At 39.4% G+C, this 14,635-nt stretch overlaps 1 protein-coding gene across 1 annotated transcript in view; it reads right to left on the reverse strand.

Annotated features, from left to right (window-relative positions):
- Positions 1 to 223: 223 nt before the first annotated feature.
- Positions 224 to 14,635, reverse strand: part of PATJ (PATJ crumbs cell polarity complex component) — a 165,357-nt gene continuing 150,945 nt past the window's right edge. Inside the window, 3 exon segments of the mRNA XM_032217300.1 lie at positions 224 to 2,719; positions 5,928 to 6,051; positions 12,316 to 12,419. Coding sequence (XP_032073191.1) covers positions 2,573 to 2,719; positions 5,928 to 6,051; positions 12,316 to 12,419 — 375 coding nt within the window. The 3' untranslated portion in view covers positions 224 to 2,572.

Consider the following 14,635-nt stretch of genomic DNA (forward strand, 5'->3'; position numbering starts at 1 on the left):
CCTCAGGAAAATATTGCCTATATATTAATATATTAGCACTGCCCACTATTCCTAATAAATAATATTTATGATTATCCTCCGCAAATTTTTATTCACTCACAATATTGACTTGTTTTCCCCATTTTTGCAATTGGCTGTCATTTTTAACTTTTAGTCCTGTATTATATTTTAGGGTCAAATATGATGGGATAGACTATTTCCCAGGATGTACATTCTTCTGTTCTAAAACGTGTCTGGACAATATCACTAAATGGCTTAGTCTTTGCATTAATAATTGGATAGAATCAGCAAGTTTCCCATGCTTTTTTTTTTTTGCTTAAGTCTGAGTGATACAAAAGTTGTGCCATGCTTGGATTTTTAAGCCTTTCTCCATAGTCATATTAAAAGTTTATTTGTTGGCAAAGACCAAAATAATCTGTAATATCATAGTTATGTTTTTGTGAATGGGTGCAGTGTTAATTCCTTCCCACCATGCCACCATTCTTTATGCAAGTGAACTTTATTAAGAATCTTTGGAATTCATAAAACATTTTATTTTATACACAAACATACAGTAGGTATCACCGCCCCTCGTAGAAATTAGCAGCATTATCAAAATCTAAAACCCATAAAATCTCCGAAAGACAAAGATTTCTGCTTAAACAACTGAGGCACAATCAACTGGGCAGTTTACTATACACACTTAAGTAATTCCCATTTATCTCTGAAGGATGTGACAGATGGAAAACCTCCAACCAGATTGTGCTTTTGAATGTTTACATATAGCACTGACTTCCCCACTTCACCAACAATTTATCTGCAGGTTGCAATGCGGTTTGTTTGGGGTTGGTTTTTTTTTTGGTATATTGGGTTTTTCTGACAGCGCTATATGAAACACATAAAAAGTGTAAATTATAAGCAGCAATGAGGTGATCTCCCATCTGAGCTAGAAAACATGCACATTATTTTAGCACATAAGCCCAACATCCCCTTCATCAGAAATCTGTGAAAAGAAGCTCCACTGTTGGCATCACAGTTAAAAGAATGATTATATCCATTTAAAATATACATTCTTGACCAATCATTGGATTTGGATTACAATTCTTAAACAAATTAACATCTTTCAAACCTTCAAGAATATCCATGTGTAAATCATGCATGAATATCCAGTGTAAATCTAAGCATAACCTGACAATATCAAATGCCCTCAAGTCTTAAAAAGAATTAGTGAGTTTTCATCGTGGCCCTTTTCACTTGCATTTCATATAAATATCATTAATTTGGACATTGAGTAGAAACCCTTTAAAATCAGTTTAATCAGCTTTCAGGCACTATTCATGGAATATGCATAGCTATTGCTATATTCCAATAGCTTAATGCACTTTGTGATTCTCTAGATCCAAAGACAGAACATGAAAACATAGACATTATTCTTAACAAGACATGCCACTTCTTTTTTCACCACTACTTATTCATCTTGGCATAGTTAAGAGACATACTTTTTTAAAAAACAAGATGATCTTATTGCATTCTAATTACATCATAACAGTAGACATATTTTACAGAAGCTGCAGAATTTTAAATAGAAAATTGCTATTTTATTTAATGGTGAGACATAAATGTCAGAATTTGATCATGGTAGATCATGTTTACAATTTGCTATAATATTATCATTATAAATAATAAGTAGCCTTAATTCCAAATTAAGGCTCACTTTCATTCATTTCACTGGAGTTACGCTTTACATCAGAGGTTGGTAACCATGGACCCTTTATGACATGTGAACTTCAATTCCCAGAATTCCTGAGCCAGCATGGCTCAGGAATTCTGGGACTTGAAGTCCACAAACCATAAAGAGACCATCGTTCCCCACCCCTGCTTTACACAGTACAAATTATTTCCACTATTTAACTAGCTGTCCAGAGATAGGAACTTCTAAAGATTCTTGCCAATCTATCAAGGATTTTCTAAAATCAAAAAATGAATAAGGACAAGTTTAAATTTACTTGCCATGGTTATAACTAACTTACATATATTTAACCAGAGAGATTAGACATGACGACTGGCACTTCATCATTAGAAATCCATATGCAATTAATTTCCCAATGGAGAATTTGGTGTCATTATTCAAAAAAGCTGTAATTGAATTATGTTTTAATGTTTTCTGGCACGGCTAAAAAATTTGACAATCAAACCATGAACGAGATAAAAAGTCAATCAGTATTTCTATCTGTTCATTAGAAGGGAACAAACAAACGGCCACATTCTTTCTTGTATAAATGCTAATTTTAGTTTCCTGATTGTATTTCCTACTAAGAGATAATGATTATGGACAAAGGAAGGAATCAAAAGCCCATTCAAGAGAACCCGGTAGGGATGAGATGTAGGATTAAGGCTTTCACAAATAGCTTCAATGACAAGACATAATGGACCACTACAATGGTCGTAGCTGCATAGCAACATTCTTAATAATATGTGCTAATTTTAGCTGGAGTTGGGTTGCCATCTGACAAGGATTGTAGATCATTTTATAGCAGCTCTAGCAATGCTCAGAAATAATTGCATCCAGCCCAAATTGCCTTTGCAGCAAAGCTCATGGCAAGACTGTTAATGTCACTTCCCCCTTTTGGTGCTTCAGAATAGTTACGGCTTGCTCATGAGTCACACCTTCCAGAGACTGTCCATTAACAGCTAAAATCTGATCACCACGCTTCAGTCTGCCATCATCTGCAGCTGCTCCCTGGAAAGAAAAAAACAGCGCAGAATCATCAGCCAAGCAATGTTTTGGGACTAAAATTGTAGAAAACAAATTATAGTGAACAGGAGATGGCAGAGTGGCCTTAGGATGACTTTCTTCAACCATTGGGGATATATTGGGATTACAGTTCCAACAAAATGCCTACTCAGTGGGAATAATTTAGTGCTAGATCATGTGAGACTGAATCAGAAAGGCTAAACTGGAGGGCTCTTGGTTGGGAAAACTTTTCCTTGTTATAGACAAAACTTTCCTTTGTTATAGTCAAATTTACATTGTACAGATAACTTACCAATTTTGACATAATTATCTCCCTCATAGAAAGTGATACATTGACATGCATGGATCTAATCACGAAGTTCACATATACATTGTGTACTGAAACTGGGAACAGATGGTGTAAACTGAATGGAATATTCCAAGTGTGGCCTTACAAGGGCATTATAAATACCACTTTATAATGCCTTGGTAAGGCCACACTTGGAATACTGCATTCAGTTTTGGTCGCCACGATGTAGAAAAGATGTGGAGACTCTGGAAAGAGTGCAGAGAAGAGGAACAAAGATGGTTAGGGGGCTGAAGACTAAAACATATGAAGAACGGTTGCAGGAACTGGGTATGCCTAGTTTAATGAAAAGAAGGACTAGGGGAGACATGATAGCAGTGTTCTAATATCTCAGGGGTTGCCACAAAGAAGAGGGAGTCAAACTATTCTCCAAGGCACCTGAGGGTGGAACAAGAAGCAATGGGTGGAAACTAATCAAGGAGAGAAGCAACTTAGAACTGGGGAGAAATTTCCTGACAGTTAGAACAATTAATCAGTAGAACAGCTTGCCTCCAGAAGTTGTGAATGCCCCAACACTGGAAGTCTTTAAGAAAATGTTGGATAGCCATTTGTCTGGAATGGTCTAGGGTTTCCTGCCTCGGCAGGGGGTTGGACTAGAAGACCTCCAAGGTCCCTTCCGACTCTGCTATTGTATTATCCCACAATTCTTTTCTTTAAAATAACAAAAAGCATCAACTGTGTGAACTCAAAATGCTGATGGTTAGGCTTTCACAGGCACATCCTTCCACATAAATCTTAGCAATAGCAATAGCAGTTAGACTTAAATACCACTTCATAGGGCTTTCAGCCCTCTCTAAGTGGTTTACAGAGTTAGCATATTGCCCCCAACAACAATCAACAATCCGGGTCCTCATTTTACCCACCTCGGAAGGATGGAAGGCTGAGTCAACCCTGAGCCGGTGAGATTTGAACAGCCAAACTGCAGAACTGCAGTCAGCTGAAGTAGCCTGCAGTGCTGCATTTAACCACTGTGCCACCTCGGCTCGGCTCATATCTTCCATATGAAAATCAATACTTATTTTTCTGGAAGTTGAGTCATGGCCATTGAACTTCTTTTCTTGAAGAATGTTTCAAACCAAAAAAGAAAAGAAGTTCTGTTGCCATGACACAACTTCCAGACAACTCAAACTGGATGACTGAGAATCTTCATCAGCCATACTTATTTTTAATTGTATGGAATTAAATAAACACCTGACATAACAGGTGAACATTTTTCGACTGCCCAGATTCTACAGTTATCCTCCTTTTTCTTTTCCAAGATTTTTTGTTTGTTATGGATAGGACAATCATTTCTCTTATTCCACATCTCATAATTTCTGTCGACAATCTGTATAGGAAAAAACCCTATTTCGATTTCTAATGTACATTGCATACCAGACCAAAGGTAAACATATTAAAAATGCATAATACTGTACATTATCTACTTAAATATACTTGCAATAAAATAAAAAATAAATTTTAGTAAAAACATGTCCACCAGAAGGAAGAAGCAAGGAGATTTAAAAGGCTTTTCATTCTGATCTTTGCATCATGTTACCTTGTCTTTGGTTCATTTGGAATTTCAGATATTTTAAATGAACTGTATTAAATTAACATGATTTGCCCATTAATGTTCATTGCTCATTGCATAGATTTATTCTGAGCACAGTGTTTGAGGGGGATAAGGCAATATAATCAGTTGCAACCTCTTTGGAATAGAATTATAATGGTATTGAAAAAAAGGGAATTACAACTGGTCCTTGCACTTACGACTGTTTCAGCATGCCCATGATCACCCGATCAAAATTTGGATACTTGGCAGCCAGCATGCATTTACAATGATTGCAATGTCCCAGGGTTATGTGATCGTCATTCGCAACCTTTCTAGATGGTTTCCAACAAAGAAAATCATTGGGGGGGGAGGTGGTTGTGCTTAAGGACTGTGTGGTTCACTTAACAACTGCAGTGATTCACTTAACAACTGTGACAGAAACTTTTGTAAAATTAGATGCGACTCAATAACCACAGAAACTGATTGTTGAACAACAGAAATGGTGGGTATTAATTGTGGTTGTAAATTGAGATTATCTGTAGTTTTCTTGTAAAATCAGACTAGGCCTCTGTCTGATAATAGTCCTTATCCTAGGTTTTGTTTGAATGTTTGGCAGTTTTTTTAGTGACATTTGTTTTCTTCGTGATGCCTGTTAATCTATGTAACTTGTATATTTTAATGAGTTACAGTATGTTATTTTGCTATACTGTTTTATTATTTTACTCTTCTTATTAAGAGAGGAAAATAGGAATGTTAATTTTTCAGTCCTATTGGACAGGCATGCCATTTGAGTCCAATTAAGTAAATCATCAAAAGTAAACTGATTAGGAATAAGATATACAATTTATATGTGTGCTTTGGGGCATTTCCTGACTGAATAAATAACCTATGGAAGGTTAAGATATTTCAGTGGTAAAGATTAACAGTGGTATCACCACATGTTCCTGCTCCAGGCTGAACTAATTCCTTCTGCAACTGTTTCTTAAAATGTACACAATATTTCCACAAGTAGCATGGCCCTTTAAGTGAAACTCTTAATAGCGTAGAGAATGTACCCAATATTTAAAACATAAACAGACCTAGAGGGCCCAGTACTTTGTCCCAAAAGCTGATTATTAATTTAAGGATAATATTCACTTCAATTAAACTATTGAAACAAAAAATTCAAGGAAGTGTATGGAAGTTGTTCCAGTTTTCTATATATCATTGTAATATTAAAAAAAAAATCTAACTTTTCTCCCATGTTCCTCATCAAAAGGGTGAGTCAAACTGAATATCAATGCAAAGGCCCAATACAAAGTAACATTTTGGAATACCTTGGAAAAAATGGTCTTGACATATATAGGCAGGTCTCCTTGTGGGCTTCCAAAGCCTCCTACAATGCTAAAGCCCAATCCATCCGACCCTTTCTCCAACACAATGATTTTAGGTTGAGGTGGTCTGAAAAAGACAACAAACATCCATTAATACATTGCCTACTTAATATGAGGAAAAACAGCATCACTTGAGAATCAAGATCACATGAAGTGTTAATACCACTTTATAATGCCTTGGTAAGACAACACTTGGAATACTGCATTCAGTTTTGGTTGCCACGATGTAGAAAAGATGTGGAGACTCTAGGAAGAGTGCAGAGAAGAGCAACAAAGATGATTAGGGGACTGGAGACTAAAACATGAAGAAAGGTTGCAAGAACTGGGTATGTCTAGTTTAATGAAAAGAGGGGTTTGACTAGAACAGTGATCCCCAACCCCCGGTCCGCGGACCGGTGCCGGGCCGTGGAGTACCTGGCACCGGGCCGCGCAGCGGCCGGGGGCCATGCAACGGCCGACTCTTCACTCATGCAGCGCCGTCGCCGGAGGGGGGGAGCTGCGCGGAAGCACAGGAGCAAGTGAGGCGAGGAGGAAGAATCCCCCGCTACTACACCACCTCCGCCCCCTCCCCGAGTCAGCCGTCCCCTCAGTGAACGCCTCCGCCTCTTTCTCCTTTCTCGCCTCAGTCGGCTCGCCTGGAAGCGAGGCGAGGAGGGGGCGGACCATGCGCTGGAAGCGGAGCCCTTGGAGGCCGCTCTCTTCTTTTTCCCGCCCGGCCTTGGCTTGTGAGAAGGAACGGCGGGAGAGGTAGAGAGAGAGAGAGAGAGAGAGAACGTCGGGCAGCCGAGGGCGGGGGGGGGTCTTTTGAGGGGAGATGGGGGGTGCGTGATTTTGGCGCCAGATTCAGGCCGCCGCTGCCGCTATTGCAGCGCACGGTGGAAAAGCGGCGGTCTTGCCCACCCCTTCCCTGCCTCCCGCCCGCTCCAGTTGCCGCAGCCAGGGGTGGGGGCTCGGTGCCTGAAGTCTCTTGCCTCTTTTCCAAAATTTCGCCAACGGGCATCGGTGAAGCGCGCTCTTTCTCTTCCTCACAAAACACATTTCCTTTCCCCCCACGCGTAGTTATTGGCGATATGGACTCTTGGAGGCTGCGCTCCCGGGTCGCGTTTCCTTTTTGCAGCCCACGAGAATGCCTGGTTCTGAGCCTCAAAAAACAAGAGTTCTCTTAAGGCTGCAAAAAAGGAATATACTTTGGTCCTTGAAGCGCTTTTCCTGTTATTTGGACATTATATATATACGTACGTACATACGTACGGTATGTATATATGCATGTATGTATATATATGTGTGTGTGTGTGTATATATATATATATATATATATATATATATATATATATATATATATATATATATATATGTCTGTAGTCCATAATATAGTGATGATTTAAAAAAAAATTAGTTGAGCACATGGAATCTTTTTTCTTTTAGTATATTTTGGAGGTGGGGGCCCACTTTGTTATTTAAGATAGTATCTCCTTTTATATATGGTAGTGAAGATACCTAATACTCCCACCATGTGAGATGGGGGGGCTTAGATAGAGTGAATGGGCTTAATACTGTATTCTTTTTACATTGCTATCCTCTGGCTTATTTAATTTTGCCCTTGCTCTTTTTATCTTTGACCTTGATTAATTCAGCTGTTTATTCCTTAAAATCTACATACAAAATGGAAGGTGGGATATGATTCAGGTGTTGAATTGGGAAGGTGGATTTAAAAAGTATGTTTGTATTCCCCCATTTTCGCCCCCCGACCCCTGCGCGCGCTCAGCGGGCCACGGTAAAATTATCAAAGGCTGACTGGTCCGCGGCGATAAAAAGGTTGGGGACCACTGGACTAGAAGACCTCCAAGGTCCCTTCCAACTCTGCTATTGTATTGTACTATAGCTGGCTCATTCCATCAGAGCAATGGCTGCCTTGCACTGGTTTTGTCTATTTTATTAATGGCTCCCAAGCTTAAGATCTTTTTTATTTTATTTTTTAGCTCTGGGAGCTCTTGATGGGCGATATTAAAGTTTGGAATACAAAGTATGGATTCCATAACTGGTCCTTCCAGGAATTAGCTATGTGCTTGCAATAATGCTGTCAACTCCCTTTCATTCCCCAATACTCCCCTGTCTTTATTTTCAGCAGCTGAAATAAGAAAATGTAACATTTTCTATAACTGAAAACTACAGGCTACTGATCACTGCAGTTATTAATATTAATACTGTAAGAATTCATGAAACAAAGAATGCATAGCACTAAAACATGACAAATCAGGAATACACATATTTTCTAATTTGATTGAAACATTTTAAAAATATTTTTATTTATAGTTTTTTAAAATAACATCCATAAGTACTTGAACAGTGTATTGTGTGGTTCAATACACTTTATACATAGTACTAATGATAATTATAATACTATTTAGATATACATACTCATAATCTTTCAACTTCTAACATTTGTGTATACATTGTAATTATAATATAGTTAGTTGTAGTAGTTGTAGTTAAGTTTATTTATAGGCCGCCCTTTTCCCTGAGGGGACTCAGGGCGGCTAACAACTTATATGGGAGGGGAAACATACAATGACATATAACACAATGTATAATTAAAATCGAGCAACATTCATTCAACATTCGGGTGGGGGCGGATTATACTCTTTACCCCCGGGCCTGACGGGATAGCCAGATCTTGAGGGCTGTGCGGAAGGTCTGAAGGGTGGTGAGGGTACGAATCCCCATGGGGAGATCGTTCCAGAGGGTCGGAGCTGCTACTGAAAAGGCTCTCCTCCACGTAGTTGCCAGCCGACACTGGCTGGCAGATGGCACTCGGAGGAGGCCTAATCTGTGAGATCTGATGGGTCGAGAGGAGGTAATTGGCAGGAGGCGGTCTCTCAAGTACGCAGATCCACTACCATGAAGGGCTTTATAGGTAGTAAGAAGCACCTTGAAGTGCACCCGGAGATCAACAGGTAGCCAGTGCAGCTCGCGGAGGATAGGTGTTATGTGGGCGAACCGAGGTGCGCCCACGATCACTCGCGCGGCCGCATTCTGAACTAGCTGAAGTCGCCGGATGCTCTTCAAGGGCAGCCCCATGTAGAGCACGTTGCAGTATTCCAGCCTAGAGGTCACAAGGGCATGAGTGACTGTTGTGAGAGCCTCCCGGTTCAGGTACGGTCGCAACTGGCGCACCAGGCGAACCTGGGCAAATGCCCCCCTGGTCACAGCCGACAGATGGTAATCAATGGTCAGCTGTGGGTCCAGGAGGACTCCCAAGTTGCGAACCCTGTCTGAGGGGTGTAATGTTTGGCCCCCCAGCCTGAGCGATGGAACACAAGCCAAATTATTGGGAGGGAAACACAACAGCCACTTGGTCTTTTCGGGGTTGAGTACAAGCTTGTTTGCCCTCATCCAGTCCCTGACGGCCTCAAGACCCTGGCTCATCACGTCCACCGCTTCATTGAGTTGGCATGGGGCGGACAGATACAGCTGCGTATCGTCCGCGTATTGATGGTATCTTATCCCATGCCTCCAAATGATCTCGCCCAGCGGTTTCATGTAGATGTTAAATATATTCTATTATATATCAATAATTTGACTGAAACATTTGTTTGGTAAGACAAGTGTTTTTGGCAGGAACCTTTAGCATAATTTGCCTACTTCCCTTTTTCCTGGCCAGATGCCCTTCATATCTATTGGGAGTACAAGGAAGTCTGGAGAAGACAGAGTTAGTTGAGGTGGAGGACCAGTTATGAGAGATGTGGAATTAGTTCTAAGCAGGCCTAGTGGCATCATAGGTCAGGATTTATTCCATCGAAAGGATGATGGGATGGAATGTAGTCTGGATTCCCAGGAGGGAGGGTGTGCATTTCAGAGAGGCATAAGGCAATTCAGTTCAGATTGTTTGTGTGAGAGAAAAAGAGTGAAATGGCTACTCCTTAATAATTGCAGAGTATATGCTTGGGGGGGGGGGCTTTGCTTTAGTTTGGCAAGATTCTATGTATGGGTGAATAACAGTGAAAAAAATTGGGAGAATCACATCATGTATTTTTGGGGGGGGTGGAGCTTGAAAGATGGCAAGCTGTATGGAGAAACATGTTCTGTACATAGTGGGGAGACAGCTGTTTCCTCAGTATTCCTTTCATTGTTGTCTTTCTCTGTCTGTGATGGGCATAAATATTTCCGCTTCACAGACAGAATCATTCCACTCAGGATGCAACCACAAGCTAGTGCTCTGCCTTGAATGGAGTGGCTTCAGCTTTCTTACCCAACTTAATAATGGTGCATGCAAGACTAAACAACTTGAGTGACATGACCATATTTCCAGTAATATATTCCCGTAACATAGATGTAGAGATAGTATTTATGTTTATTTAACTATAAAGATGGTAACAAGGCAATCTCCACTGGCCTTGTGACTAAATAAAGCAACAATAAGAAACAAGAGTTCAGCAAACTGCATTTCCTAAAGCTTTGACATGCATCTGATTAGCAGGAAACTAAGAATTAGAACAATTATCTTCTTCTACACCAGAGTGTCCAACCTTGGAAACTTTAATACCTATGGACTTCAACTCCCAGAATTCCTCAGCCATCATTGCTGGCTGGGGAATTCTGGGAGTTGAAGTCCACAGGTCTTAAAATTGCCAAGGTTGGACACCCCTATTTTAGACAAAACAATTAAACAAGAAATTGCCTGGCCAAAGATTGCCAAGTCTCTTGAAGAAAGGTGCATTTTAAATGTATATATAAAGAATTAATTCAATATATTATGGCAATATATGTCTGTGTGCTGTGATTCATGAATCCAAGTAAGAAAGCATTCAACTTAATTTTTAAAAAGAACAAGTTCATAGAGCATTTATCAAGACATTTTTGGAAAAAATCCACATTTAATTTCTCTAGCAGAAGATCATCTGGAATTGCAGTTGTCATAAATCAACTCAAGCGAAAACATAGCCAGGCAGAAGGATAATAAACATGACAACATGTCAGTGGGGGAAAACCCACCCAACCTCAGAAGATCTGCTTGTTCTTTTGATCAGTCAAAAGAATGAAAACAAAAATTTTCCAGCAATCTGAAAAATCCATTGTCATATATTTTGCGCTATTGGAAACATTATCTGAAACATTATCTGCTTGAAAGTAGAAATATTTACATTAACTGTCAGAAGAGAGAATCGTAAAAGGTTTCTACAAATGCTACAAAATGGATATGGGGAAGAGAAATTAGAAATATTGAAAGCATGCCCGATTCCGATTTATGAGCTAATAGCCATGACTTGCATTGGATCACCATAAATTCAGATGCACAGGAAGAATGATGGAGGGCTGCTTCTATGTCCAAATATTTGTCAAACTTAAGGAAAGCAGAATTACACAATTACACAATTCATGTTCCATATAATTCTGCACTGGGTAGAGTTTATAAAGGACTTGGCTCTGGGTAGAGTTTATATAGGACTTATATACTGCCATACATAGCGAAAAAGGCATCCTCAAAGTTGAGAAACAGCAGAAATAATTTGACACTGCAGAAGATGCTAATGCTGACCTGCACATTTTACAGACTATGGACAACATCTAACCCTCAGGCTGTTCTTGTCCAGCCCGCGGCAATGTTGGAGGGTGCAGCATCAGTGGGAGGGGGGGGCAGGGCAGCATTGGCAGGTCAACAATGGCAGGTAGAAAAGTGACATTGGCGGGGTGGGGCAGGAGCCCTCCACAATAGTCCCAGTTTTTTATGTGGCCTTTTGGGAAAATTAATTGCTCAGCCCTAATCTAATGTAGAAGGACATGGTGGCTCAGTGGTTAAGACACTGAACTTGTCGATCAGAAGGTTAGCAGTTCAGCGGTTCAAATCCCTAGCACTACATAACGGAGTGAGCTCCCGTTACTTTTTCCAGCTTCCGTCAATCTAGCAGTTCAAAAGCACGTAAAAATGCAAGTAGAAAAATAGGGACCACTTTGATGGGAAGGTAACAGCATTTCGTGCGGCTTTGGCATTTAGTCATGCTGGCCACATGACCATGGAGATGTCTTCAGACAGTGCTGGCTCTTCAGCTTTGAAATGGAGATGAGCACTGTCCCATAGAGTCATAAACGACTAGCACATATGTGTGAGGGTAACCTTTACCTTTAATCTAATGTAATGCACAAAATTCAAAGGCTTGCACGCATGCAAAAACAAACAAACAAACAAACAAACAAAAAGCAATTATACATCTATCAGTCTATCATCGTAATAACATTTTCATTATTCCTCATATTTTCAATATGGCACAAGCCTTATTTTGAGCATGAATCTGTTCTTTCACCTATCAGATTATCAACAAATGTGTGTACTTACTCTGCGTATTCAGAATGATGCTCGGTGGGTGGAGTAAAGTTAGTGCTGGAAGTCATATTCTCTATCTGGCTGGCAATGGCACTGATGTTGGTATCAGCCACTACCTACAGTGCAATAGAAGAAGAAACAAGTATCAACAATGTGTGACTTACTACAATGTGTATAATACTAGCAATGGGATATATTTGATGGACATATTAATGGACCAATGAAAAGTTGAAGCACTGACAATGTATCCTGCTTAAGGCGCAAGTAGAAACTGGTAGAAGTGAACCAAAAACATGTTTGTTTATTCAGTTACTCTTTAAAGAATTGATTCAGCCACCCAAATTGGACCTGGAGGAACAAATATTCAGCCCATGGGTGACTCTTTTAAGCCTCAAAGTTCATTCGTAAGTGTTCATTCACTTCTTCGAAAGTTTTATCTTCAAATACTCAACTTTCCAGTTAGAATGAAATCATTACAAAACTGTTCATATTTCCTGGTTGTTTGTTTTTAATGGCAATAATCTCTCTCTCTCCCTCCCTCTCTCCCTCTCTCTCTCTCTCTCTCTCTCTCTCTCTCTCTCTCTCTCTCTCTCTGTGTGTGTGTGTGTGTGTGTGTGTGTCTGTCTGTCTGTCATTGGCACAGTAAAGTTCAAGAACTCACAAAAAGCTTTTCTTTATCTCGTTACCAGGACTGCAAACAGCTGATTCAATTATCTAGGAGCATCCAAACAGTCAGGCTGGATCAAATATTCCCCAGAGACCCTAATCTCTCCTTTGCAAGAGCATTAACACATTTCTTTGTGTTCCTGCCCTGACAATTAGCATTTCCACAGCTCTATCTCCAGTCATCTGACCTTTCCTACCCATTTTATCATGAGGTCATTTTGCTGATAATAGAATTATTTAATGATGTGTCAGTGATGAATATCAGATTTTAAAGAATGAATTCACTTCTGTGGTATGAATTCAACTTCAGGCAAACAAAGAGCAGAGTTATTTAAACGCAACATACTATTCATATTTTTATGGACATATCTGGATATTGATACAGATGGTGAGAATATGGCAAGCTGTGAAAATGACTAATACTTTTCAAAAAAAATTAGCCATACATGTAATAGATTAAGGCTTTAATCTAGTTAATTTAAAATGTGTGATAGCAAAATCCATATTTTATTTCTCCTACTTAATTATTTTTTAAGTAAGAAACATATTGCAGGAGCTAGGCATTATTGAACAGCTGACAATCTGTTTCTCTGGAAGTGCTAATATAACTGACAGTATATTTTTTTACCTCATAAGCCAATAAACTGAGTTTCCTGCATTGCTAAAATATTACTGCCTGTGTACTACTTAAAAAATAAATATTAGCAATGTGTATTAATATGTGCCTAATAATACAATACAGCTCCATCCTTGGCTGTCAATATTATTTTCACATTATTTTAAAGCAGCTAACTATATCATTTGACTTAACTGCACATTCCTGTGTCATCTGTTCCAAAGCAAAAGTTTATCTCCTCCCCAGAATCATTCCTTTTTTTCCGCTTTGTATTTTTACTGGAGGTGATTTTTACTGGAGGTGATTTCTTGATATGGTCCATAAATATAAATCAGGCACCACCTTCCATGCCAAGGTTGGGCAAGTTTACCATCTGTAGACCTCAATTCCCAGAATTCCTGAGTCAACCATGCTGGTTCAGGAATTCTGGGAGTTAAATCTACAGGTAGTAAAGGACCCATAGTTGCTCACCACTCCTCCATGCACTGAACATATCATGGGCAGAAACACAATATCTATTGACCTCAATCTCATTGCCCAAATTTCAGCAACTTATGAACTTCAACTGCTGGCTTGGAATTCTGGGAGTTGAAATTGCTAAAATTGAAAAACACTGTGTTATAAATTGCTGTAGCCTCTGAATCAATTTGCAACATTTCTCCCATTTCTATCGCAATTGATCTTTTGAAATAGAATAAGGAATAATATTTCAGTGTACTCTCCTTTTCAAAAAAAGTTTCGGTTGGGATATTTAATTCCATCAAAGTGGTCTCTCAAGGCTGGTTTATTATAAACCATTTATTATAAAGCCTTAGTAAGGCCACACCTGGTATACTGTGTCCAGTTTTGGTCACCACATTATAAAAAAGATATTGAAAAGAGACTTTTAAATAAGTGCAGAGAAGAACAACTAAGATGATTAAAGGCTTGGAAATTAAAGCATCTGAAGAATGGCCGCAGGATTTGGGTTTGGCTAGTCCAGAGAAAAGAAGGACTAGGGAAGACATGAAAGCAGTATTCTCATATTGAGTAGCTACTATAAAGAGAAGG

The sequence above is a fragment of the Thamnophis elegans genome, chromosome 5, assembly GCF_009769535.1.
Source record: "Thamnophis elegans isolate rThaEle1 chromosome 5, rThaEle1.pri, whole genome shotgun sequence".
Taxonomy (NCBI): Eukaryota; Metazoa; Chordata; class Lepidosauria; order Squamata; family Colubridae; genus Thamnophis; species Thamnophis elegans.